Source organism: Vanessa atalanta, chromosome 3 (assembly GCF_905147765.1).
Source record: "Vanessa atalanta chromosome 3, ilVanAtal1.2, whole genome shotgun sequence".
Taxonomy (NCBI): domain Eukaryota; kingdom Metazoa; phylum Arthropoda; class Insecta; order Lepidoptera; family Nymphalidae; genus Vanessa; species Vanessa atalanta.
In genome coordinates, this window is record NC_061873.1 from 3,844,817 (window position 1) to 3,870,146 (window position 25,330).

The 25,330-nt window shown below is 31.7% G+C and overlaps 3 protein-coding genes across 4 annotated transcripts; 2 read left to right on the forward strand and 1 right to left on the reverse strand.

Annotated features, from left to right (window-relative positions):
- Positions 1-3,481: 3,481 nt before the first annotated feature.
- LOC125077442 (GATOR complex protein WDR59) lies at positions 3,482-8,248 on the forward strand. Of its 2 annotated transcripts, none has more exons than XM_047689411.1 (12): positions 3,482-3,838; positions 4,048-4,255; positions 4,403-4,981; positions 5,066-5,139; positions 5,216-5,554; positions 5,644-6,015; positions 6,089-6,242; positions 6,324-6,507; positions 6,639-6,759; positions 6,924-7,178; positions 7,593-7,807; positions 8,050-8,248. In XM_047689411.1, exons 1-12 carry the CDS (start codon positions 3,590-3,592, stop codon positions 8,138-8,140), a joined length of 2,841 nt encoding a protein of 946 aa, XP_047545367.1. In that variant the 5' UTR covers positions 3,482-3,589; the 3' UTR covers positions 8,141-8,248. The 2 variants fall into 2 exon arrangements, with proteins under 2 accessions (XP_047545367.1, XP_047545368.1); XM_047689412.1 differs by having other exon boundaries at positions 5,069-5,139.
- A 2,506-nt stretch (positions 8,249-10,754) lies between these two features.
- LOC125077126 lies at positions 10,755-15,465 on the reverse strand. Its single transcript, XM_047688939.1, has 9 exons — positions 15,338-15,465; positions 14,901-15,038; positions 14,406-14,585; positions 13,968-14,229; positions 13,675-13,847; positions 13,026-13,107; positions 12,527-12,689; positions 11,909-12,073; positions 10,755-11,172 (listed from the first exon to the last, which is right to left on the reverse strand). The coding sequence occupies exons 1-9, from the start codon at positions 15,362-15,364 to the stop codon at positions 11,145-11,147; spliced, it is 1,218 nt and encodes a 405-aa protein (XP_047544895.1). The 5' UTR covers positions 15,365-15,465; the 3' UTR covers positions 10,755-11,144.
- A 4,989-nt stretch (positions 15,466-20,454) lies between these two features.
- Positions 20,455-23,153, forward strand: LOC125077159. Its single transcript, XM_047688991.1, has 2 exons — positions 20,455-20,622; positions 20,943-23,153. Exon 2 carries the CDS (start codon positions 20,944-20,946, stop codon positions 22,930-22,932), a length of 1,989 nt encoding a protein of 662 aa, XP_047544947.1. The 5' UTR covers positions 20,455-20,622; position 20,943; the 3' UTR covers positions 22,933-23,153.
- Positions 23,154-25,330: the final 2,177 nt, after the last annotated feature.

Sequence of the window (25,330 nt, forward strand, 5' to 3'; positions counted from 1 at the left end):
ATCCATACCATCCCTGGTTTAAAGTAAACCTAAAACATAATTCGTTTTATAATTTCAATCTAAATGAAAATAATAAATAATTTGAAAATTTCAGTTTTCGATTTTCAATTTTCAAAAAGATAAATGGGTATTGTAATATATTTATTAGTAAACAATAATATCCCGCTTTAAATTAATTAATTTCTATAAAAATATTTAATGTTTTACGAACATACACCACATTATTAAATATGTATTAAGAAACGACAGATTTGGAGGGTGTGTGTGTGTCATAATTTATATCGACATATAAAGTTTTTGATACTACATATAGTGTTTTTAACAATTAATGATAAGTTAATTAAACCAACGGCTTTACCTTTAATGGGTTTAGCGGGTGATTAGTAGCAGTAGTCAAATGAGAGGAGGTATAAAGAGAGAAATTTCTCTTTAGTTATATACTCGATAAGATTGTTTATACGTTAATTGACCTGCAAATGAAAGATATTTACAATTGTTAGTCTCCAGTCGATCATTCTCTAGCGTGGTCATCCATTTTTTTTATATTAAAACCACACAAACACAGCACAGATTTTATCTTCGATCTATGTCCCCACAATAGTTAAATAATTGATCTTTTTGTGTACAAATCCATCGATAATTTTATCAGTGTCTTTAATAATAAAAATAATTCACTTCAAAAATCATCGATTTAAATCTATGTCAACATTACTAATTTTTAAGTTAGTATTGAAATATCTATCTAGGCACTCGTATTAAACAAATAAAATTTGAAACTAAAACAAATTGACTGGACTACACAAGGGATTGTTACTTTTGTTTTCTCTTTTATTAAGGTACCTACGAGGATAGGCTCTCTGTACCCGTGAATAAATAGGCACAAGTGCTCAGTTATCTCTTTTGCAGACAACCTAAAAGTTTATTTTTGGTTGTACCACTAGATTATAATCCCTTTAATCCAACGGCGTTTCATACCTCTCGCTACAATCAGCTTCCGATTCTCTGCATAAGGAAAAATGCTGAAATCATAAAATAATTCATGGGAATTACAGTCTGGGCAGTTTATTAAATAATCTCATTGGTAGAAACAGTAAATGAGCGTAAATTTGCCACGGCTGGGCAAGTGCATCTTCCACTTCATAAGGATAAGATTACTAGAGCCGATTACACCACTATTATTATGAAAGGCAAGAGTACCAGCAAGAGAATTGTCTACTAGAAACAAGCATAAGCTGGATACGAATCTTACCTGCCTACAAGGTTAATAATTATTTTGTAGAGCAGTGGATATTATGTAGATACGTTTTAACAACAGGATCCCAGACAACATTCAACATGATTCAGATGCAATATTAAAAAAAATAATTAAAGAACGTTTGTCTATTGTAAGACTAATGACTTCTTTGATGGTACCACAACTTGGGAAAGAAATGAAATGAAATGGAAAAGAAATATACGTATGATAATTGCATTGTAGATACAACAGTTAAAAAAGTAAAGTGCTGCCGATTTCTTTCCGACGCATCGGTTCGTCTTTCTCGGTAATGGTAAATATTTTTTCTTGACAATATAAGTATAAGTAAATGTAATTCTTCTGAATAAAAATCTTGACTTTTATTTTGTCTTCGAAACTATTTTAAGTAGTAATTGAAAATTCAACGTGAACCTAAATTTTACACCTATATGAATAATAAAAAGAAAACCATAAGCCATGGTTATTAAAAAAATTACGATGAAAATTTATCTACCTATACTTTTGCATAAACCTTGGAAACTGCAGATGTCCTATTCCTGTAAGGACCTACTACTGTAAGGACTGATATGAGAGTCTGATGAACGAGCGGAACCGACAAACTTAGTTTTTTAACACAAGGTCTTAAACATTTGGCAGATAAATTGTCTTTTCTTGTATCTAACGGACCGGCTGATATACTTCTAAATTTAATTATATTCATATTAACAAAAAAACGATTATTTTATTTATTAATTATTTTATATAGTAAAATCACTTATCACTTATTCTATCACTACACAAATCTACGTAGCATTGTAGTGTACCAGTTTGTAAGGTGAGTGTACCTACTAATGTAATAAATAGCACAAGAATATAATTTCTTAGTTTTCAAGGGCGGTGGTTGGCGAAGGAATTTTTAATTAATATATTTTATTATGCCAATGTTTATCAGCCGCCGTAACCATTTACTGTGAGGTGGCCTATTTGATAGCTAAACTAGCAATTACAAAAAAATATATTCGCATATCATTACCTTAACATACATTTTTATTTTGTTTATAGCTAAATTATTTTTAAATATGCTAAATCAACAAAATGTAATTTAAATATTTTATGGGAATTTGAGTTAAATAATAAATTCGCAATAAAAATAAATGAACTAGACTAGACTAAAATTAGTAATAAGTATAAATAATAGTATAAGTATAAAGTATTGATTTTGCATTGCAACCCATTGTGCGCAAAATATTCTGAGATTAATCGGTTTCAAATTTGAAGAGTTTTATGAGTAGAAGTGAACTTATTTTGAATGAATGAACGAATTAATAGAACATATAAATAATTTAAAAACAATAGCAATTATAAATTAAATTTATTTGTTACAATAAATATGAATAAAAAAAATCTTCATCTTGAACTTTGTATGTCAGATGGAACATTTTCATATAAATAATCTTGAAGCTTAGGACAATGTTAGGAATATATCATATTATACACTGTACAAGATAGCTTTTTGACAAATGTAAATTTTTCTGATCGACATAACTTTGCAATCACGAACATAGTATTTTCTTAATTCAATGATTTTAAAAATTGAAAAAATATTTTAAAAAATACATATAATACAAAAGTTCCGAAAATTTTAAGTCTTTTTCTATTATATATTATTGCTTCAAAATAAAATTTAACTAGCCAGTCTGTCAAAAAGATCAAGCTAACTTGAACAGGGTATAGTATAGAGTATAAAGTAGAAAAATTGTCTTTGATTAGACTAGAGTATATAATTAATTATTATTATAATATTGACAGTACGCTAGAAGGATTTGTTAAAATACTCAATATAGTGATAATTATACAGACAATTAAAAAAATATATGATTTATTTCATTTTCATTTAAGTCGCAAACACAAATTTAGTTATCATAAGCTTTTATTTTTGTTAAATAATAACGACTGTAACATGCAATATCCAATCATTCCATGGTACAGTCGTAACAACTTAAATTGAACCATAAGGTAAACTGTATTTTTTACTAAACTATACTTATTGCTATGACTTCGTGGTGACTGCTGCCATGCAAGTTGACGGTATCGTTTTGTTTATTAAAATTTAAAAGTATATAATACCGTTTTATATGAAATACATAAGTGTCGGTTGTCAAACTTGACAACAATATTTGGTTTTATTATTTGAATCAGCTGATTGTCAATGTCATTTATACCTAACTTGTCGGATTTGTTTCTATTTGATTTGCATTTATTTATTGTTTATATGATAACTAGATTTAGCTAGACAACGAATAAAATCTGATTTATATACTTTTTGTTATGAAGGTTCTTTAATTACAATTTAAAATGTCTGTGCATTGGAGTTCAGAGATCATGAAATGGGAGTACAGAGAATTACAAGCGACTGCAATGTCCGTTGATTACTCTGGTAATAATGTACTTTTGGCTGGACGCAGATGGCTTGCTATAAAATCTATTAGTCTAGAAGATGATGGAGGCGATATTGTGAAGAAATATCCACGCCACAGTAAATATGACGCAGCTGGTGCTGAGTGGTGTCAAACTTATCCCGGACAAAAACTCTGTGCAATTGCAGTAAGTATTCTTAATTTGTTTTTATAATTAATCTCATGTGTAACCTATATCAGTCTGTTGTCAATTCTGTCATATTTGTATCCACCAACCTGTAACAGAGCAGATTTCAGCCACTGCTGTTCCACCAATTTTTATGTCCTGTTTCTTCATTTTTTACAATATGACTTGTTATACTTAATGAGTTTATTTTGTGTTGTGTATTCAAATAGAGTAATCAACATGTAGATGTATATGAGTGGCGTGCAGGAAACGATTTGACATGCATATGTTCTCTCCGTGGGCATACTCGGGTCGTCAGTGACACACACTTCCACAGACAAGATCACAACTTAATTGCAACTTGCTCAATAGACACATTCACATATCTCTGGGACTTACGAGATACAAGAAAACCAATCATCTCCTTGAGTGCTGTAGGTAAGATAAATGCAATTTGAAATAAATATATTTTTACTTTGCTTAATCTTTTATAAAATAGCTTTAGGTATAAATTAAATTACTATATTGTTAATGCTTAGAATAATTTTAATCTCTTACATATATAATTTTATACCTTGTTTATAGCTGGTGCGTCTCAAGTGCAATGGAACAAAGTTTCAACACATTTAGTGGCAACGGCTCATGATGGTGATATTAAAATATGGGATTATAGAAAAAGCTCTACACCCCTCCATTACATATCTGCTCATCTTTGCAAAATTCATGGAGTTGACTGGAGCCCTCACCATGAATATCAACTGGTAACATCTAGCCATGATGGTAGTATAAAATACTTCGACATTAATAATGCAAGACGACCAGAGAATGTTATAATGACAAATTTTCCGGTATGGAGAGCTATTTACACACCATTTGGTAGTGGCCTTCTAACTATTGGGGTTGGATGGGGAGGATTGCCTAGAGTGGAGCAGGCTGGAGTCATAGGAATTTGGATAGGGGGATCTCTTACACACAGATTAGTTGGGCACACAGACACTGTGCAAACTATGGTGTGGAGGCCAAATACGTTGCCCTCTAACTATCAGCTTGTTACTTGGGGAAGAGATCAGACTCTGAGATTGTGGACAATGCATCCATCATTGCTTAAAATGTGCCTACATTACTTACCAGAGGATACTGATTATGATGAAAATAATAGTGACTGTAAGTTTTTATTTCCATCGTTAATAAATTGTTGTTTTTCTAAAAATTATCATATAAGTTTATTACATAGAATATTTCTTTCAGCAGTTAGTTATGCATCTACTGTTAGCTCAATGAATGATCTCTCTCTAAGTGATAAAGGTCAAGAGATACAAATGGTATGAATCATAAATTATCTCTTTCATTTATTTTCTTTTCTATTCAAAAAATTAATTCGATTACTTAATTTTTCAGAATAAAATAGTACATAAAACAACTACCTCAATAGATGAAGAGTTTGAATCAATTAGAGAGATGGCTAACATTGAAGTAACGGATATGAATATTGAGACGAGAACTTGCCAAATACATTCTGAGCGCAACTGTTACACTGCCAACCTACAAGTTACTTTTCCTAGAAATGTTACTGAACAAACTATACCCAAATTTTCTTGGTTGTCAGGAACAAACGTAGATAGTACAACTACAATTAAAATTTTACAAGCCATTAATAGAACAGCTTATAAAAAAAAGAAGGAGGGACATAGATGTCTGTTATACTGCCTTAAAACATTAGCGACATCTATAGATGAGGTATTTTTAATATTATTCAATTTGCGTTTATGTTATTGTCGGAATCTAACTCTTGTATTTATTATAACAATTATTGTATTTCCATTTAGATTCCAGTTAAATCTAGCGAAGATTCCGATTCAATGAAGTCAAGTCAAAGAAGCCAATCAGAAAGTGAAAATGCAGGCGATTCCTGTATTCCGTTTCCCAGAACATGTGGTGCTAAATGGTGCGGGGTCAGCACTCTGGTGGTATTCAATCGACCAGCAAATGCAAGACGGTTGTCACTGAAGCATGAAACTGGTACCCCGAGATCTATGTCATCGCTTTCATTGACACCAGGCTTATTTGGGACGGGTTACACATCTGTATCGCCTCACGCAACTACAACGCCCTCTCCTACAAACGCATCTGGCTTTCCACAGTTACATCATAGGCACGCATCAAATTCTATAACAACATTTTACTTTCAGGATCGGTGGGTAAGTACCAGTACAGCTTATGTCTTTAGTGGTGACAATAAAATGTATTCAATAAAACTTGAATTATCTCTAGAAAGCGCAAAGTCGAAGGGCAGGCAGTATGCGCAGCCGAGGAAGCATATCGACTTGTACGTCGCCTCGAGTGGTGCTGTACGCCGCTAACAACCTTTTCCCCCTGAACAGATCTCTTGCAGAAAAATATGTTATCAATGCAGATAATCCCGTCGGTGCGTATAACTTGCTCGCTATAATTATGCAAAGATAGTAATATATAATATATATTTATTTAAGAAATTGTGCAATTCTAGACATGTGCGAAAGAAATGCTAAGGCAGCTTCAGAGGAAGGAGAATGCGAGTTGTCGCACGCGTGGGGGCTGGCCGCCCTCGCCGCCAGGTCACTGACCGCGCGCTCCGTGGAGCACCTCGTGTCCAGCGAGGAGAGCATGGGCTGGGCCGGGCACCCGCTCTGCTGCAACCTCGTGCAAGCGCTGTGAGTCTATATGCGCTACGGTCCCCGCAGAGCCGTCACTGACCGTGCTCCCCGAGGAGCACCGCGTGCCCAGCGTGGATTTAATGTTAAAAAATACAAGAGACCATATTAATGATAGTTTTTTGTTGCAGAATATCTCATTATGCGAAATCGTCAGACCTACAAATGGCTGCTATGTTGACTTGTGCGTTTTCTGTCTTCAACGATACTAGTAACTCTAGTTCTCAATCTATCATTAGCACGTCAAGTTGTGTGAGTGTCTGTTAAACCTTTAATTCACAATTCAATTTTAGAATACTTTAAAATACGTCCGAATTTAACAAGAGTGTAAGGCGTTAGTAGAACACGAAATAAATGCCAAGAAAATTTTTACAATAATTTCTCAGAAATATAAATAGGACAATATGATTTTTCAGGGAAACAGTACGTCGCCGTACAGTACTATAAATCAGTATAGTGAAATTAGCGCCGATGGGTGGACATTACCAATCATTCTTCGAAGTAGCTCGTGTTCTGAAGCAGAAAATTTAAATACAGAATACAGTGCGACCAAGTCCGAGCCCACGTCTGCCTGTGTCATAGACGAGGCGACAGTCCACCTCTATCACTGCTTTAAGCGAGCTTACGCCGATGTATTGCATCGTTGGCAACTCATATACAAGAGAACGGAGGTAACAAAATATTAAAATATTTTAACTATAATTTTTTTTAAAGAAATTATTGTTTTTTTGGTATAAATTTCGTATTAATTTTGCTACACGCAAGGGCCAAGACAGACACGTCGTTAGAACGCATGCAACTTAACCGGTGATTGTGAAAGAAAACCCAGACTACTGACTACTGCGCTCGGCCGGGAAGGAAAACATCATATATGTCTTGTTACAATTAAATTTTGCCATATCTGCATCTACCCATCAGCGTGGTTGAGTAAGCTCCAAACCTCCTTCAAAAGGAGAGGAGGCCTTAGACAGACAGTACGAAATTTGCCGGCTATTCCTATTATCTTCACAAAATGACAAGAGTTGTTTCATGAGTCAACTTCGGGGTGCTGTTGTGTGCGCTATGATACTTCTAACTTCATCCAGGTAATGAAGCTGGTGCGCGGCAAGAGCGAGAGCGCGGCGGCGGGCGAGGCGGCGTGGGAGTGCGCGCGCTGCGGCCGCACCGTGCGCAGCGCGGCGTGCGCGTCGTGCCGGCGCCTGGCGCTGCGCTGCGCCGTGTGCGGCCGCGGCGTGCGCGGGCTGGCCGTGGCGTGCGCGCTCTGCGCACACGCGGCGCACGCGCAGCACATGCTCGCCTGGTGAGTTGCATACGAGCGCGGATAGCGGCTAATTTTCATATTAGAGGAATTATTATTAATTTAACTATTATTACTTAAAATACCGACTACGAGAACTGATAAGATCTTGTATTTAAATATTTTCATGTTTGTCTCGATTTTGCGACTCAATTTAGCTCTGTTAAAAAATATGTTACCCAACTTCTAATTCCAGCAGACCAAATAATTAGGGCAACCCACGTTTATATAACTGTATTTTGTAGGTTTGCACAGCACGATACCTGTCCGGCTGGATGCGGTTGTAAATGCGTTATTGAAGGCAACTCTACGTGGAAAGGAACGAAATATGTTTAAAATTTACAAGAATAATCACTAATATGAAATTATATATATAATTAAACATATATTATATAATATATTAATGATTTGTATAGTTTAATATAAATATTTAAGTACGAAGACTGCCGCTTTTTGTACCTATAGTAAGAAATAAATGAATACAAACCAAACGTTTCACAGAGCTTTATTTAACAAACTCACATAAAATCACATTTTTGGAAAAAAAAAATAACAGTGCGCAAGAATATCATAGTTAGTGAGTTAAAAAGTACGAACTAAATATATTTCGTCGCTGTTCTAGCAGAAACTGTACCGAAACTAAAATAAAAATACAATTACACCAGCGAAATCATACAGTAACTTCTATACAATACGACCTAATAAACAATTATAGCAGTTATCATCTGTAAACAAATCAAAATTCCATAATTATATAGCTTCATTATTACCCAAAATGGTGAGTCCCAAATTTTGCACACAGCGACGATAATATAGTTTTAACCTAAATGAGTTACTTCAGTCTCATTTAAGCATTTACGAAAAGTCGATTTTATTATTATCTTAATTAACTGATCCGCTACTAGAAATATTACCTTTGGTGATTTATTTAGAAATGATTAACCGCGGTCCAGTGTATTTCAAATGTTTTTATGAATCGTAAACTGTCCGTTAATTTGCAATGATGATTGCAACGTCATTCCTACACGTAGTGGTTCCACAAAGGGTTAGCTATACTATTGCTACAAATTCAAATAACCTTGTATAATGTATTGGGCTGCCAACACTTCATAAAGACTAGATGTGTCCTACTATTTCACCTGTCATACATTACTAAACTTATATAAATATTTATATAAGCACACATGTTGTTATATTTCCTTATATATTCGTTAACAGTAAAAAAGATTTTTTTTTTATTTTTATACATTTCTTCATTGTATAAAATAAAAAAATGATTCGAAGTATTTAGAAAAATGTAATTTGTTATAGCAATGTTAAGAAAAATTAATGTATTTGCTATGAACAGAACTACTGTTTATATCAATAAATACATAGCAATGAGTACTTAAATGTAGACTTTTTTTCTATTAATATCGGTATATAGGTATCTGGAAGTAAATGTAACTTTCTTACCCTATATTTTCTAGCAAGTTTAAGTCGTGATAATAACATTAGTGAGATTTAGCTTAACAATACAAGACTAAAGACACATGAAAATAACGAATTACGATTCTATAACTTTACGAAGTTGGCAGCCCTCAACATGAGATCATTTAACGAATTAATCTCAACTTGCTAACTGTACATTTATTGGGAAAATAATCTTTTAAATTTCAAACATAGATAAATAATGCGTATGTTTGTAATACATACATAAATTAAAATCAATTTCAATTTTTTTAAAAATCACTTATCCTGATAATATTATTATAGATCACAAAAATTCGTTAATGTATTTAATGGTTAATTCGATAACATAATTCTAATGATTTTTATTCAAAATGATGTCATTAAAAAGAAAGTTACAATTATAACTGCCTGTACATTGTAGACAATGCACACAAAAGTTATCATAATTAGTTTTTCTAATCTTAAATATTAGTACATTAGGCACTTAAGACGTGCGTTTTTGTTTGACCATTTATTGAACAGAAATCTAATTGTGTATAAGGCAAAGGGGATAATGCGACCAGACATAGTTATATTATCCGATTTTAATTTAATTCGTAATATTTCACATTTTATAAAGTGAAAATAACGGTTAATATTTAAACAAATAAACAAACAATCCTTTGCCTTCGAACGTACCAATTCTACTGAAATGCACTACATCTTATAATTTACTCACTTTTATAAAATATTACCGTTTATTTTTGTGGATTCTATAGATTTTTTCATTAAAGCATTTTGTTGTAATTTCACAACCGAAATAAACTTACAAAATAAAAGACCCGTGGCTTAACACACGATTTGTAAGTTGTTTTATCTACATTAGGTACTAAGGAATAATCGGACTAGTTCGGAAGTGGTGATGACAATAATGAAGATATATCCAGTCAAATAGTCTTTATAATTGGTCTTATTATTTAAAAAAGAGATTGTTTATTTTAATTTAACCAAAATACTTAAAATAGTCAAAACGTTTAATAGCTTCAACGAACTTTTAGACGCTTTGCAAAAGTTTTTCCACACATTAGTATTAACTACTTATTATTGCAGTAATAAAATTATTAATAATTATATGAACTAAAGCTGAAAAATATAGGCATTTTATTTTTTTAACAATGCTAATTATATAATGCTGATAGAGCAGTTCTCTAAAAACCTTATGTTACATGCATCAATACAAGGTTAACGACAAACAATGTTTCTTCATAAAATAAAAAGCATTTTACATAAACAAATCAACGCTAAACATACATATATATATATATATATATATATACCCTAAAAGATACGGAAACTACATCAATCCTTGACTGAAATTAAAATATTACATGTCTATCGTTTAATGATAAACTTTTATACAGACGTATTTTTACAGAAACGCTTAAATATTAACTATGAAACAAATTACTTATAACTAAATATAAAAATAGGCACCGATGTTTTAAGCGAACTACTTCTATTTTATTTAAAAGTATGAGCTAAAATAAAGAAAATATTTAAATTTTAAAAGGGATTATTTGACTAAGTTTTTACATCTAGTTATTTAAATTATCTATTAAACAGTTAGTGCTTTTATCTCCCAAAAACAGTAGCTTTGTACCTTACATCAAAAAATTTAGTTTTGTGTTAAGTATAACGATTTAAAAAAAGTTTCTAGTTGCGGGAAAAATATCCATTCATCATTGCTATAGACTGCAAAGTTTGTTATTTAATTATTTATTTATTGACATAAGGTACCTACAAATTGTTATCAAATTGACAGCATTTTTGGCTATTTCAGACTGTCATAGTTGCTTCTAAGTTAAACTTTACTCTATAAATCATGCACGACCCAAGGGGATGAATTGTCTCAAAGTCGGGTTGTTCTATTGTAGCAGCTAAAACAAAAAACAATACGATTGGATTAATAAAATAAGGAAATATTAAAATTAGATCATTGCTATCTTCGACTAGAACCACTTACGATATCTAGTCTAGTTACAATAACAATGTAAACACTCATCTATCAATAAAAAATAGATAATTAGTTACGATAAAATAAAAATGTAAGTATATTAGGAAATATCTAACGAAACTTTAAATGTAAATGCTCACTATCTTTTTTATGTTACTAATTATGTTTTTAAAGTTAATATGAAAAATTATATTTAAAGCCTAATTAATTTTATAAATGCGAAAGTGAGTTTGTAATTTTTTGTAACGCTTTAACGTTTTAAATACTCTATCGATCATTATGAAATTCACATAAGATGCCTAACATCTTAAAACATCCCAGTAAACACAAGGACGAAGCCTTGGGCGGAAAGTAATGATAAATAATTCTGAATCAGTAATAAATAAATAATTCTGAATTCTGAATCTGGAATATTAATATAATCAATTCAACAAACAGACATCAAATGTCTGACTAATAAGAATTTTTAGATTAAAAATCTCTAATAATATTCTTATTTTTAAACACAAATCATTTTTATCGGAAACTAAAATTTCAATGCTTAATAACAGTGACTGTTGAGGGTGAATAAGTGTTGTTTGTGTGCCCAAATTTGTCAATCGACGCGCGTCTGTCTGATGAAGGGCGTGAGTAGTATGAGCGTGAGTCTGTTGCGGTACCTCTCGAGCAGGCGACGCTTGAGGTCGGGCGGGTAGGTGACGTAGATGTAGTGGTCGTCGTGGTCGTCTTCGGAGCCGTCCTCGTGCGCGAGCCGTTCGCGCGCTGGCGACGAGTGCGTCGTCATGGACACCGAGCCGCTGCCGGCCACGCTGCCTTCCTCTGAGCTACGGCGGACGATACGTGTCACATTGTTATAATAGACACGATCAATAGCTATGTTAGTATATGATCCGGGTACTTGGAAATGTATACGAACATTATTATTTTATTTTATGCTAAATGATAAAAGAGGAAGTGATAAATATGAGTTTTTCTTGCAAACTAAATCGAAAGGAAGAAATTGAAAATAAGATATATATTTGATTATAAGATAAGATATTAGAAATATAGTACTGCTTTAATTCTTTAAAATGTCACCTCGATAGAAAATATAAATAATACCTGCAATTGTTTTACGTGTGTAATTACTATTCGCTGAAATATAAGCTGCTAGAAAAATAATATTATAACAAAAGACACTTACACGAACGACAATATCTTAAAAGATATCGAATCAAGTAACTGAATCAGGATATCCAGTATAGTCAAGTCTGTTGCTGATGGTCAGTAAAACTTACTCGAACACGATCCAGATGATGTAGTAGCACATGCAGAGGGCGAGGGCGAGTCCGGTGGCGAGTGCGAGCAGCAGCGGCCAGGGAAACGCGCGCGCGGCGGGCGCCGTGTCCTCCCAGTAGCGGTCGCAGCTGAGGTACCAGCACACAGCGCGCTGCATCTCCTCTTTGGTTTTACATTTCATAACAGGTACTTTGTTAGAAACTTTAAAACTTGTAATTATTTAATCTCTTAAACCCTAATGTTTTACTTATTAATATTTTAATTTACTGTAAAAAAAGAGCACTGATTATGTACAATTTTATTATTTTTAAAAACCAAAGCCAAGTGCTCAACCGGCACAGGATCAACGACGTGCTTGCAATGCATGTATGTCTAGGCCGAAACTAAAAGTTTTTTATAGAGGAAACCCAATACCTTAATCGGACGATCTGGAAATTGAACTATTGTCAAATTATATTTATTCGACTAATGTAATATAATAAAAGTAAAAATGTTAACCTTCGAGTTCCGTGAATTGATGTTGGGTAAGATGTAACAGAAGTGTTGCGATACAGGAATGAACAACTTTTTCACAGCGCACCTTAAATAATGAAATTTAATAGATATAAAATACTAATAAGACATATAATTAATAAGTACTAATATGAGTTAATATATCCGTAATATTAATAAGTAATAATTACTTGAATATCAAACCGAGGACCTATCGTCAGATACATGATATTTAAATCAAATTTAATAAATCTTGAAACTAATATGCATACCTTTTGGGTAACAACACAACAACAGTGTGTTTGGCATCCTATTCCATCTTGGACAACGCCGATGTGAGCTACTTAGAATTTTCAAAGAAATTACCCTAAAATATCTGAATTTGGTTTATTTATGGGTTAAAGAATTACGGGGTGTTAATACCCTAACTAAGGTACCCAACCGCACCGTAATTAATTTGTAAAATCTCAATAGATTTACGATTCTCTATTAATAGTAAGACAGGAACTTTGTGTTTATATGTACATATTAATTAAATTGTTATTTTTTTCTCTAAAATTATGTTAGCGCAAACAATTTTTTATTCATCTAAAATGTAACCAGTGTGTTTTAGGCTTTTACAAGTTGCAATATATTTTATGTCTTTTGTTGTTACCTTAAGACCCTGTAAATGCGCCGGGTCACACGCTGCCCTCTCAGCTTGTAAGTCTGCAAGCCTCTTCTGGCGGCTATCTGGTGGTAATGACGATTCAACAGTGTCAGCGTCGCATAGTTCAGCCGTTTGATTGTTATCGCCATCATTCTCTTCTCTTTTCTTCTCTTCAGCAACTATAAAGTCATAAAGATTTATGGTTAATAATTATTTCTGTTTACTTATTTATATTATTATACTTATACATTTAATCTTATATATAAAGTAGAAGTGTGACGATAGTTAAAATAAATTACCAGGTTCAGAATTCACAGCATCAGTCTTAGGACAGTCCGCTACAGGCATCGACGAAGTTCTTGTTCGGTGACGCCTTCTCGTCGGTACCCGTGCTACACTCCGGGTGGCGGCTGGAGCGAGAGCTTTCCGCGCCGCTTCTGCGTCCTGCCATAATTCGATATCTGTACTCGGCCCGCTGCCTCCGCTCAGCAGACCGTGCGCGACCAACACTTGGCAGCGCATTATGTCGCAGTAGTCTGCCAGACATACTGCGTCTTCTGCCTGTAAAAAGTTTTAACAATTTAAGTTATGGATCTGTCTTAATTTAGTTCTGTACCTAAAAGGTAATTTGGTCTTGATATACAACTGAGAAATGTGAAGCAATACCTACACATAAAACACTGAATCGTAAACTAGATAAAACAATGTTTTAGCAAGAAGAAACGACTGTTACATACTTTGTTAATCTGGTTCTTGTGTCGCTGGTCGAAGTGCGTGTCGAGATGTCGTTCCTCGTAGAAGGATTTGCCGCAGAAGGCGCAGGTCCATTGTGAAGAACGATGTTGCAACTTGGCTGCATGCTGCGGCGCGAATATGTCGCGCGCCGGGTGAAATGGGCATTCTAAAGGCAATTTTACCTAAAAAATATCAATAAGATTTCAAAGATAAGTGTACTATTCATTTAAGGGTTGAATTTAATGGGTATTTTTACGATTAAAAATAAATACAAAAAAGCGATTTTAACTACAATAATAAATTTTGTAAGTAGTACCTAAATATTTTTATAAAATTCCTATTCTTGGAATGTGATATAGGTAGGGTACATTCTTCAGTTGCGTGAAACAATTCTAGATTATATAAATCAATTAAAACATACATTGTTTTGTTAGTTATAGAAAGCTATTTTACTAGCATTAAAGTACTTAATTATGAACTAATTCAATATAAATTACCTGAAATCTTTCTAAAACTGGTAGCCACTTGTTTTGTATTACTTTCCTTACGATTTTGGAGTTGTCACGTGAGCAAGTGATCTTGAAGACTGATGGTCCCGGCCAAGGGATCAGTGTTAAAAAGAGAAGGACCAGAACCTGAAAAAAATGTTATCACACTATTTTATACTACACCATGAACCCTTTTAAAAAAGGACTATTTATTTTACACACTCCAATTATACACAAATTCTATTTATTTAATATAAAAAAATCCATCTTATTAAAACAAAATCCCAAAAAAAGAACATCAAATTAACTCTAATAATATGATTAACTTTACTCAATTTAGAAAAGGAAGCATTAGAGCGCCTTATAGGTTATGCTTGTGTTATTAAATTATCGATTTTTGGCAGTAGATACAGAAGCGTTTGATAAAATAATTCGAACGTTCTTACCTCGAGAGTGAACGACGTGGTCCTCATTCATATCTTTTATTGGCCAAATATTGAATAAAACTTGTTTAACGTATAACTTGTAAGTAGGAAGTCAACTTGTAAGTTTACAGGAGATTAACCTCAGGGTCTGTCAGCGGATAGTAATCTACGCATGCGTATTTGAATACAATTCCCCTCGATAGTGGCAATGTTAATAAATTTAAATCATACAACAAGCCCAACAGGGACGGGGGTGCTTTTGACATTGAGATATTAAAACTACCCCAAAATAATATCGACTGGTTATACAATTCCAAATACGATTTTACTCTATAGACCAGTCAATAAAGCCCGTGAAGGTCAAATAATTAGTACCATTATGATTTTTTGATATGTGGTTTCGGACGTTAAAATAATTAAAACAAACTAACATTTTCAACCCTCTGGGGTGAACGCTAGGGGGTTGAGAGGGTGAAAAGCGTTTTTGCTTATAACTTTGTGAAAAAAATTGTTAGATGGTTGAAAATTGGACAGAAGATGTAAATAATTATAACTTATCTTGTATTAAAATTTCATTCTTTTTTGTTAATAACTAATTTTGCACTAGACAAAAAAAGGTTGAAATTTTAATACAAGGTAACGTAATAATTATTAATACCTTCTGTCCAATTTTCAACCATCTAACAATTTTTTTCACAAAGTTGTAAACAAAAACGCTTTTCACCCTCTCAACCCCCTAGCGTTCACACCAGAGGGTTGAAAATTTTAATTTGTTATTATTTTAACGTCCCAAACCACATATCAAAAAATCATAATGATACTAATTACTTGACCTTCACGGGCTTTATTGAATAGCCTACTAATACTAATTCGAATTATCTCAACAAAATCATATTAATTTGAATGTTCATTGGCATACATACGTTCCGTAGAACAGATTTATTGATCATTTGTGTTTACAAATTAGATTAAAATGTGAGGTTACAGATTTGCTACGTTTTTTATTATTTTTAAAAATAGGTCAAATGATTACAAATAGCATAAAAAATTCAAAAAAAAGTTTTTATAGGTTAATATATTTTAAATATCATATTTAAGTCAAAATATCTTCAACTGCAGAAACAAAGCCAGCATAAAATGTTATGTTAGTATTATCAAATTAAAAAATAAATAAATATCTGCTAAAAAATATTTTCGTCACACGAATAAAATACTTTAAACAGATCGCTAATATACCGAAGACCGTATAGATGTCTTTTTTTAATTAGAGGTTGAAACTGAAAATGAAATCGTGTATCGAACTTCGTAATTTTTTAAATAAATATCAAAATCGGTATTCTGCTTATAAAATAAAGAAAGATGTTAGATGTTAAAGCGTTATGGGTAAGAAAGTTAGTATAAAAGTTTGTCGTTCTTCAATATTTTAGAGTTATGGGAATCGGTATTTAGGATTCTGTTTATGAGTAACAGAAAGTTGTTACAGCGAAATTCAATTTCGGATGTAAGTTTGTTTGTATGTCATTTTTTTAAACAACGTCGTTATCAGAGTTCGGCTTCTGTTTATAGGTAAAAGACAAAAAGTAAAAATAGTGTTTTCCAACTTGTTGGTACACGTCTAGTGAATTTATAAAAATGCTCCCCACCTACCTCTGTCATTGAGACGTATGTCTACCAATTTGTTATTCGTATTAAGTAAGGGTAGGATTGGGTAATTAGTAAGCCATGAACAAATTACTTAGAACTTTGAATTAGAACTGGTTTTATTATTATTAATATATCAACTACATATATCCCATAATCTAAATGTAGAGGTCTCGGCGTCTGCTTTTCACAATTTTAAAATGATTATCATTTCTTTGGGGGCAAGCAAAGGATTTATATTTTTATAAATACCAGGTGCCAATTTCGATTCATCTTTTTAAAAATATTTTACCGTGTTGATGCTCGGAATATCTACACCTACTAATATTATACAAATCCAAATCAGTGAATCGAATTTGATGAAATTTGGTATGAAGACAAGGGACAACTAATGTTTAATAAAACTATAGCCGATGTAGCTATAAAGACGCTATTTATTTTAGTGTTGGAAAATATTGAAAATTGTAGTTATTTGCAATTTTATTGTACGATGTGTGGTTGGTGATCAGATTTTTTGACCAGATTTAGCAACGGAATACTCAAAGATTGCCCGGAAATATTTTCCGATTTGACAGTACAACTGTAGGAAATCAGGCACAAAACCGACGATTAACTTTCTTTCTAAATAACGGAAGTGTATTTGGTAGAGTGTTTCTTAACAGAAAATGCACAATAACTTTTATTTAATTAACAAATCGAGAATTCGAAAATGAATAAATTTAATATCATCTCTTGGTTCAAGTATTCTATATTAATAATATTTTAACATAATTTTTTTAAGATTATTAAAAAATCTGGGTGATAAAACTTTTATTATTCGTTACGTAAAGAAACATAGATTTGTACACAAAAAAACAGAATATCATCCTAACACGATGGTAAACTTGGACTATATACATATTTAAAAAAAAACGTACGAAAAATAATTACTTGACAAATTAAAAAAGTAAATTTTCAATCTTTCCCAGTGTGAACATGGTTTATGAAATGAGTAGACCGATAGAAATCAATTACAAAACGAAACAATTGGTGTTTGATAACAAATGGGCAATACACAAAGAGTTTTGCCTCGGTTCTTTACAACACCCCTTTTACTCCACGCTGATATTGAATCGTATTGAAACACAGGTCAGTGACAAATCAGCACAAGTGCAAACTGTAAAAAAAAATCTTTTTTTATATATCACAAATAATATTATAATATATAGGTTTCCTGAAATACATTTTTTAATGATATAATTTACATATTAATAGATAACATGTAGATGTTATCTATTAACAAGATAACATTTACATGTAATATACATATATATAATTTATCAATCGGTGTCAAGATGTTTAATTTATTATAACAGATGTTGTTATATAATGAATTTTTTTATAAGCAGCATTCGCATGGATTTTGAATACACCAATACAGTAACGTAAATTTGTTATATGTTCTCTCATAAGAAACACGTAATTCACTCTTGCTACTTATATGATTATATTATAAACTCAAATCTTCTTCCAAATGATGCGATGCATCCTCTGGTAAAAGTTTTTTGTATATTGGATTAGAAACTTTTTCAGTTAAGCATTTAAAAAAATAATCTCCTCATTTATTAATTAATCTTTACATAGTATAAAACAAAGTCGCTTTCTCTGTCCCTATGTCCCTTTGTACGCTTAAAATTTTAAAACTACGCAACGAATTTTGATGCGTTTTTTTCATAGATAGAGTGATTCGAGAGGAAGGTTTTTGTATATAATACATAGACAATATAGTAACATTGATAATTTTAAAAGTTTCTAATGTGATGTCGCTTACATTATAAACGCTGGCTGAACCCTACTAGATAGATCAAAATAATGTACTACAGATTGTACACCTCAAAAATGTCTACAAAAAAGTCCGCGATGGTATGTGTCTATCTGTTAGTGATAACCCACAATAACATTTTTTTTGTCATTTATTTTTTACCACAAATATTGGCTAATTTTCGAAGCGATTTTAACCTATACAGCATTAATCCTTATCCAATGAAATACCTTAAATTCATTGTTGATTTAATATTGATCTATACGGCCCTGTACAGCATATGATTTCAATGAATTTTGGATATTCTACCCCTAAATGGGTGAAATAAGGGTTGAACGTTCGTATGGAATTTTTTAAGTCAGAAACATGAAACTTTATTTTTGGGATACTGATTAAAAAGGAGTAGATACGTAATTAAGCGTTTCTTGATATTCTAACTCTGAGGGGGTGAAATAAGGGATGAAAGTTTTTATGGAAGTCCGTAATTTTTTAAATTAAAAACAAAAAACTGTTTTTTGGAATACTGATTAAAAAAGAGTAGATACGTATTTAAGCGTTTATGGATATTTTACGCCTAAGGGGAGAAATAGGATTGACATTTCGTATTCAGATTAGTCTGGAAATCCGTCATTTTGAAGTTAGGTCGACATTTTATTTTTGGCTACCGATTAAAAATGAGTTGATTCGCATTTAAGCGTTTCTGGCTGAAATACACACCAATGTGGTATACAAAGAGGTATTACATTAACGTAACATTTAGTAAATATATTCATATTCTACGTGGGCAAAGCCGCGGGTAACAGCTAGTATAGATATAAAATAATCGATATATTATGTGAATCATGGCAATCATACGCATAAAATATTGAGTATTATAAATTCCCAACAACTATAATTTATAGCACAGAATACACAATATGACGACGATGACGAATTGCATTAATAATTGAAATAAAAAATATATATATTACATCACATCGGACAACGACCGAATGTAAAAATAAAGCGTTCTTTAAAATCATGTTTAAAGATTTAATTTTAAAGCGACCACGCTAGAATCCAGACACTGTTTTTTAATGCGTTAAGCGATTCCGAACATCCGCGACTATTTCTATAAGTATAATATTTGCACCATTATATAAATATGACTGCAAAAAAATATTAATATACCTAAGATACATAAACCATAAAATTATAGGTTATAATAAACTATTTCTCATTTTTCTCCAATAACATGGGACATTTTTATCCCAAATTTGTCATTTTTATTAAATACAAATAGTTATACAATATCTTAAAAATAAAATATTGTGATTATATACGTATTCTATTTAAGATGTTCACGGATTCATTGAATGAACAGACGAACTCATTAATGCGGCCTTTCAATGAAAATTTACTTGAGTTTTTTTAATAGCTGTAGTTAAATAATTAAAGTCAATTTCAATACGATTTGCATATTTTTTTTAATTTGTGAAATTGATATAAATACCTTTTTGTTATATCGTTTGTATTATTTATTTAGGTATTTTAAAGATACATATCAAGGTAGATTTTATTTGACGTAATGTCTTCCCACTTTGATAATACACGTTAAAATATAACGCGCATGCTCCTTGCAGCCTCCGGTCTCAACCCTCCCAGTTCGCTCAGTGCTCGTCACGTAATCGTAAGCTATACAGTAATAAATAAAAAAATATGCTCTTCAGACATTTTATTACACATTTAAACAAATTCCGCGCATAAAAGTCAAGTTTTAAACCAAAAATTTAGTATGGATAACAGTGCAAATCTGTGGCTTCTAAGACAAAGCTGTTATTATATAAATTGTGCATTTTGAGCTAAGAAATGTCATTATATTTAGGTAAGTTTAAGTTGCACTTTATTTATTCCGCACTCTGAATAGTCGTAGAAATAAAAGTTTAATAAAATAAATAAGCATTACTTAGATTTTTATTTTATTCTGCAGGTGTAATATAATGTACATAGACTTGTACATTGATAAGTTTAAATTATTAATAATTAACTTTAATAATTATTTATTTACCTTTAACATTAAACACTTAAATTTTAATTATTTTTATCGACTTTTATGGGAAATAAAATTTTATAAGGATGAATTCAATAAATTTTAAGTTGTAATAAGAAACAAAAAATTCAAATAATTGTCTTGAACATTTTCAGAATGGCGTTACCAATGAGAGCCGTCGTGGGAAAATCACATTTTATAAAACTCCGACTTCGTTATGTATTCTTACTTGTCACAATATCTTGTGGCAGCTTCCTATTTATTTTAATCAATAGTGGAATTGATATATCGTTTATTAACAACCAATTAATTAGTTCTTCGTGGAAAAGACACAGATATGATTTAATTCACTCCGATGACATTTTCACAATAAAAACAGATGGCTGCACTATTCCCGGGTTGAATCCATTTGCTGAAGACATCAAAAAATTTATCGAATACCCCAGGAATATAAAACCATGCCATCAATCAAATATTTCGTTACTTGATAACAACGAAACACATATATGGATAAATAGTGAAAATATCAAGTATTACGATGTGCCGCTTAGCACCCCTAATATTACCTGCTGTTATAAATCATTTTATAGACCTTTAGCAATCGTTGACATTTATTCTATGGACGTAGATGATAGAGTAAAATATGAAGCATGTATTGAATTTTCAAATCATATAGAAGTTATGAATGAGTTTGTTAGAGTCACCTGTAATTTTAAAGAAAGCTTAATTTATGAGCAGTTTTTTCTTTTCGCGCCCAAGAAACCGTTCGTGTCATTTAAGGAAGAATTTTCAGAAATGCAAATGAATCAAACATCGTTTAATGTCGTGATTATGGGTATTGATGCTATTTCAAGATTAAACTTTTACAGAACAATGCCTAAAACATTGGCTTATTTAAAAAAGAAAGGTGCCATTGAGCTTTTTGGGTACAATAAAGTTGGTGATAATACATTTCCTAATCTGACACCGATACTTCTTGGGATGAAGGATACAGATTTAAAGAAAACTTGCTGGCCTAATACAAGAGCTACATTTGACAACTGTCCTTTTATCTGGGATTGGTTTAAGGACGCTGGTTACTATACTGCTCTTGGTGAAGACACTGCCAACTTAGGAACCTTCAACTTTGAAAAATTCGGATTTAGTAGAACCCCGACAGACTACTACTTGCATACATTTATGCACGAAGCCGAGCGCTATACCGGCAACAACAGAGATTTTAATTCATTCATATGTATGGGTAATAAATACTTTTACAAAGTTCTTTTAGATTATATTGAAAATTTAACATTAACTCTAAAGTCTTCCAAGCTATTTGGTTTCTTCTGGGAAGTAACAATGAGTCATGACTATTTAAATTATCCTATGGCAATGGATGACAATTACGAATCATTTTTAAGGAAACTCGACAATGCTCAATATTTGGAAGAAACAATTTTAATATTACTAAGCGATCATGGCATTAGGTGGGGTGACATAAGATTTACTAAGCAAGGCAGATTAGAAGAGCGCTTGCCACTCATACACATACTTCTGCCTAATTCCTTTCGAATAAACTTTTCTCTGGCATATGAAAATATGAAAATGAATAGTCACCGTCTCACTACTCCCTTTGATGTTTATGCTACGTTAGTTGATCTGATTGATGTTGAAGCACTAAAAAATGAAAATATTAAATTAAGAAGTACAACGTCCTATGCCCATGACAAAAGCATCAGTTTGTTTTTACCTGTACCAAAAAATCGAACATGTAAGACAGCGGGAATAGATGATCATTGGTGCACATGTCATAAAGGACAAAAAATATCAATTAATAGCATCGAAGCATACGAAGCAGCTGGAAATTTAATGTCCCATTTAAACATGCTGCTACGAAGCCACTCGCAGTGTGCTCACCTCTCACTAGTAGAGGTAGTTGAAGTCACTGAAATGATTGCTGGCACGCCGAATGAAAAGGAAGTAGGATGGCGTGAATTTTTAATTGTAGTGCGCACGGCCCCTGGCGATGGTGTTTTCGAAGCGACCCTCCGGCGCGATTCCCGCGAGTGGTCTTTGGCAGGCACTGTGAGCCGCCTCAACTTGTACGGTGATCAGGGTCATTGCATACACCATTACCAACTCAAATTATATTGTTATTGTCATTAACTCTACACTTGAAGAATTGAAATATTTTTAGCAAAATAATATTAGTAAAAAAATCTGTGATATGATAATGGCGTATTCAAACATAAAGCGCAATTGTTCTGACAAAGATATTGCTCAAAACAATTTGGCCTATATGTATGTATATATTATTTTTTTGAGATGAAATATTTTTTAAGTGCAATGTCATTTTTAAAGAAAAAAAATGTCATATTGAGTTAGAATACCCCATCAAATTGGTGTTGTTATACGCCAAATGATTTTTTGAACAAAAATAAGTACAAGTAACTAGTAATGTTTTCGCGGTATCTCACTTCGTTATATCATGTAAATTATTATATTTGTGTAGGTACCATATTTAATTATATTTAATTTAATGCATGTATACATTATTAAAAATATTCTGACATATTATTATTTTTATATCAAGAAAATATTAATAATATTATTGAAACACGAGATTTCTAACTGTAGTAACCATACAATATTTAAAGCTATAACTTAGCACATGAATATAGACGGTTAAATTTGTAGTCCTTTTACTGTTAACGACAATAGCTTCAACGACTTTGTAGGTTAAATTTAGTAAATAGTTTTATGTATAGACTTGAATAATGTAATAACTAATTTAGAGATAATGTCTAAAATGGTTGTGTAGGGTAGCGGACATATCACAATAATATTGTAATAGGTAAGTTTAAATCATTCTATTACAACTTGTACATAAGGATCAAAACACAAATCCTACGCTCTCTAATTTTTTAACTCTGAACAGTTAATTAATGTAAAAAAATATTTTTTCACACCTGGGAAACTCTAAACTCGAAACTAAGAGAAATTAATGATATAAAAATGGCATATATTTCACAAGATACGAAATGAATGATATCAGAATAGGTCAGTACTCAGTATAGATTTACATTAGTTTATATAATGTTTAAGAAACGTGAGCTAATTAAAGATTTTTATATTTTTTAAAAATGTTAAGTGATTCTTTTATGACACTTCTTTGTAATTACATTTTGTACAAATTGTAATAAAATGGGTCTTACTTTTATTGTTACAAAATAACTCTTATTACTCACTTATTACACATAGACTGTTAACACTATTATAATTGACAATGAAAAATCTAACTTGAAAATATTGTTATACATCATTTTGTTTTATAACAATTATAAAGTTAAAATAAAAGAGTTTCTTTAAATACTCTTTGATTTCTTAACTTCCCGTTTAAAGATATTCTAAAACACGATAATTATCAATAGTCAAAATTTTGATCTTATTAAATCCATTCCCCGTTGACCGTCGGCTCATTTATCCTGAAATGTTACAGATCTGCTGAAGCTAAACCCTTTAACCTTTTGATGAACTCAATGGGGTTTTAGGTCGCTATTTATGTTATTAGGAAAACCGAGGTCTTCTGTTTTCGTATGCTATCTCATAAGTTTGTGAGGCTTTTATGCATACATCCGTTTTGCAATTGATAAATCCGCCCGCCATTGTATTCACACTAATGACTCCCTTGGTGTCAAACGTGTCCTTAGGCGCTTTAGCTTCCAATTAATAAAATCATTCTAATTATTTTAAGAACGAAATATCGCCGGCGTTTAATATATATATATATTTCTTATACTGTTTCTCTACATTGTTCTTATGATGCGTTATATAATGGCAGTTTTCTTTAAATTACATCGATGTCGAAATTTTTCATAACGACAAACAGCGTTAAAGGACAGTGGTGCAAGATTCAAGCAAGAACATTTAAGCGTAAAGTATCTTTTGACCTTCTAACAAATTTTTCAATATTATATTCTCGTATGTTGTATTGACCGAAGGTGACATTTTAATATTTGTGTTCTTTTTGTTTATAATAATCGCTAATTTAAATTACATATGTTGTAATTTAGCAGTTTATTATGAAATTTGTTTTATTTTAGGTAGATGAAGTAGATACTATGTTCATATAGTATCTACTATTTATATAAATATAGTACTTATCTACTCGCTTACCGCGCACAATTAATGTGAATTAATATGACGAACTCTATGAAACAGTTTTCCATATTGATTGATTTTCAAGATTATTACTGCACTCCTCAAGATAGATAGCCTATAGGTCATCTTATTTATTTATTTAATTCACGAGTTTCCAACAAAAGATACACATTAGTGTGTATCTTTTGTTGGAAACTCGTGATACATATTCTTAAAATTAAACAATATAAGGGTTACAAGTAGTGTGCTCCTTCAATTATAGAAGTCAACAGCATGCACTAAGCTTAAGCAAAAAAAAATGTTTAATATAATTAAGATAAAAGTGAAAATATATATATATATATATAGCATTAAAAAAAATATATAAATTAGTAACTTAAAATTAAGAATAGCTTATTAATTA

Coding starts and splice junctions, on each gene's coding strand:
- LOC125077126 (XM_047688939.1), bottom strand. CDS start 15,364: ATGAGGACCACGTCGTTCACTCTCGAG. Junction 15,039..15,337: donor CCACGTCGTTCACTCTCGAG/GTAAGAACGTTC, acceptor CATTTTTTTCAG/GTTCTGGTCCTTCTCTTTTT. Junction 12,074..12,526: donor ATCATCTGGATCGTGTTCGA/GTAAGTTTTACT, acceptor CGTCCGCCGTAG/CTCAGAGGAAGGCAGCGTGG.
- LOC125077442 (XM_047689411.1), top strand. CDS start 3,590: ATGTCTGTGCATTGGAGTTCAGAGATCATGAAATGGGAGTACAGAGAA. Junction 6,016..6,088: donor TTTACTTTCAGGATCGGTGG/GTAAGTACCAGT, acceptor AATTATCTCTAG/AAAGCGCAAAGTCGAAGGGC. Junction 7,179..7,592: donor TCATATACAAGAGAACGGAG/GTAACAAAATAT, acceptor AACTTCATCCAG/GTAATGAAGCTGGTGCGCGG.
- LOC125077159 (XM_047688991.1), top strand. CDS start 20,944: ATGGCGTTACCAATGAGAGCCGTCGTGGGAAAATCACATTTTATAAAA.